This window comes from Cupressus sempervirens, chromosome 2, assembly GCF_028749045.1.
Source record: "Cupressus sempervirens isolate cs-2001-9-10 chromosome 2, ASM2874904v1, whole genome shotgun sequence".
Taxonomy (NCBI): Eukaryota; Viridiplantae; Streptophyta; class Pinopsida; order Cupressales; family Cupressaceae; genus Cupressus; species Cupressus sempervirens.
The window spans coordinates 103,195,760-103,198,333 of record NC_143119.1 but is presented as its reverse complement, the minus strand read 5'-3'; the positions used below and the strand labels follow the sequence as shown (position 1 = coordinate 103,198,333).

General features: G+C 31.7%; 1 protein-coding gene across 1 annotated transcript; it reads left to right on the top strand.

Moving 5' to 3' along the window:
* Window positions 1–255: 255 nt before the first annotated feature.
* Window positions 256–2,201, top strand: LOC149571253 (uncharacterized). Its single transcript, XM_089808803.1, has 4 exons — window positions 256–587; window positions 754–860; window positions 1,613–1,731; window positions 1,902–2,201. Exons 1-4 carry the CDS (start codon window positions 410–412, stop codon window positions 2,005–2,007), a joined length of 510 nt encoding a protein of 169 aa, XP_089664929.1. The 5' UTR covers window positions 256–409; the 3' UTR covers window positions 2,008–2,201.
* Window positions 2,202–2,574: the final 373 nt, after the last annotated feature.

Below are 2,574 nucleotides of genomic sequence, written 5' to 3'. Positions count from 1 at the left end.
TGTAGCACGTGAAAAGTTGGGGAATAAAACTTCCAATGATGCACAACCTGTCTTGGAGACAATATCATGGACTGAGCCAACGAGGACCATTGAAATAACCCAACAAATTTGAATTATTTAAATTTAACAATACTTCAAATTTTCACCACAGGTGTCTTATTCCTTCACAATCTTTACAGGGTGGAATTTGACGTTGCATGATTCTTTGGGACAAATGTATACATACGGTGCACCATGAAATAGACTGAAACGTAGAGTAGAATATTACTGATAGATCTATATATATGAGATAGAGAGGATTGCTTCAACTATCAAATTCATTGAATTGCATTATCTATTTGCTTGGGTAGAAGATTCTAAGCTATTTTTGACTTTTTTTTTTCCTCCAAAGTTTGAGAGATTTGTATCAATGGCGGCGTCTGACAGAGTAGGAAAGAGAATAATGGTTGCTGTGGATGAAAGTGAAGAAAGCATGTATGCATTGCAGTGGGCTGTTGAAAACCTCCTCAAAGAAAAAGACCATCAACATATCATTGTTATGCATGCTGAGTCCCCAACTGTGTCCAAATTTGCATTTGCAGGCCATGGTATAATAAAATTTCATATTTTTTAATATGTGCCATTAATTTAAAAAATAAATATAGATTTAGCTATCTAATATAAGAGTACTTAGATTGAGCTTTGGCCACTCTTAAACATCACATATAGTAGAAGAAAGTCACACTCTATTTTTCCTCTTTTTTGTTTCCACAGCGGCTGCTGTTGCCGGTCATCACGCCTTGGATATAGCAGGAAGAGGTGGAAACCACATCACACAGAGAGTGTTATCCCATTCAAAAGATATTTGTGACAAACACTCTGTAAGTTTTTGTTTCTAATTCAAGAAGGCATAGTTGATAAGTATGAGGTATTTTTCACGGAGTGTCAGATTATGATATTTAAATAATGAGTTAGTTGATATCATTTACTAAGTCATATAAGAGCTATTGTATGTAGTTTGTTAATTATGATATTATGATGTAGAGATCATTTATTACATTAAATATTACTTTGTACAATTAAATATTTGTAAAAAAACTATCTCAAAGTTTTCTGTTTTTAATTGTTCAATATGGTGTGAGTGATCATTAGACTGATTGATAAGTGGAAGAGATTTTTCATATCATGTCAAGTTATGATATTTAATTCAGTGGGCTAGTTTTGATTGACTAGTTTTAGAGACAAAGTTGTCTAACACAGACATGTAAGATGATTTCTGTTTTTGGGTAAGGTTTATATTTTCTTGAGAGGGTGTAGGTAGTGGTTCAAGATTGAACCGCTTAAATATCACACACTAAGGCTAAATTTTTAGATTAAAAGTGTTAAATAGTCAAAGTTGATTTATTTTTCTAAGCTTAATTTTTTCCTTAGTGTGTGATGCTTAAAGGTGACCTCTTCGCTAATAAGATAACTGAATTCAATTGTCTATTTTTTTAATATGGCTGACATGTACCAGACAATTTTGTATCAAGTTATGATATTCAGATGATATAACTATCGAATTTTTAATATGATAATCACAAGATGAAACATCATAACTCTGTAACACTAAGCAAATAAGTCAATGAAGCAGGTGAGTGTAGAGATCAAGGTGGTGACAGGAGAACCAAAGTATGCAATTTGTGAGGCAGCTAATGCACTGAAAGCTGATCTTGTAGTCGTTGGAACTCATGGTCATGGAGCTGTTAAGAGGTGATTAGTTTTGAAATTGTTTTACTGATAAAGTATAATAATGAGAAATAATTAAAAGAACATAAAGATATTTTTCTTGTTAAGGTCAGTCCTATTATCTCTATACTTCATTAAAATACACGTTTCTTTCTTTGATCCATGCTTAAAATAATTGTGATTGATTGTGGCAGGGCTGTGTCAGGGAGTGTGAGCGAGCACTGCACACGCCATTGCAAGTGCCCCGTGCTGGTGGTCAAGAAACCTCACCAAAGCTCATCTAGAGCTACGCATAATTAAAATGATTCGTTTCTTCTGAGACTTTTTATTTTAATTGGTATTTTATGCCTTCTTTACCGCATATATTCTTATGCAAAATAAGTGGGTCTTTGGGATAGCATGAGGAATATTAGGAAACATGCATGGATTCTCCCCACCTATCTCCATTGTACTTTCATATTATGGTTAATAAAGTCCTTTGTATTCTTTCTTTATTTTCCTTGTTTGATAATTTTATGTAAGATTCGTTCTCCACACATTTTAGACCACTTTGTATGATGGAATTTCAATATGGTTATATTGCCATTTATAAGATAAGGCAATATGTATGCTGGATTTTCTAAACTTTTCTTGTAAATAAAGATAATATGTATGGTAGATTTAACAAGTGTCACTAGTGGTATGCACTTGTTTTAAAATTAATTAGTATTGACTTTATTGAATATAAATTAAATTTATATTTTTAATAAATTAAATTGTCATAACTTGAATATCGTTATAAATATAAATATATTGTACTGAAAAAGTGATGCAAAAGAAAATTTATGATTGACAAATTGTAAAGTATAATTATAAATATATAATTGA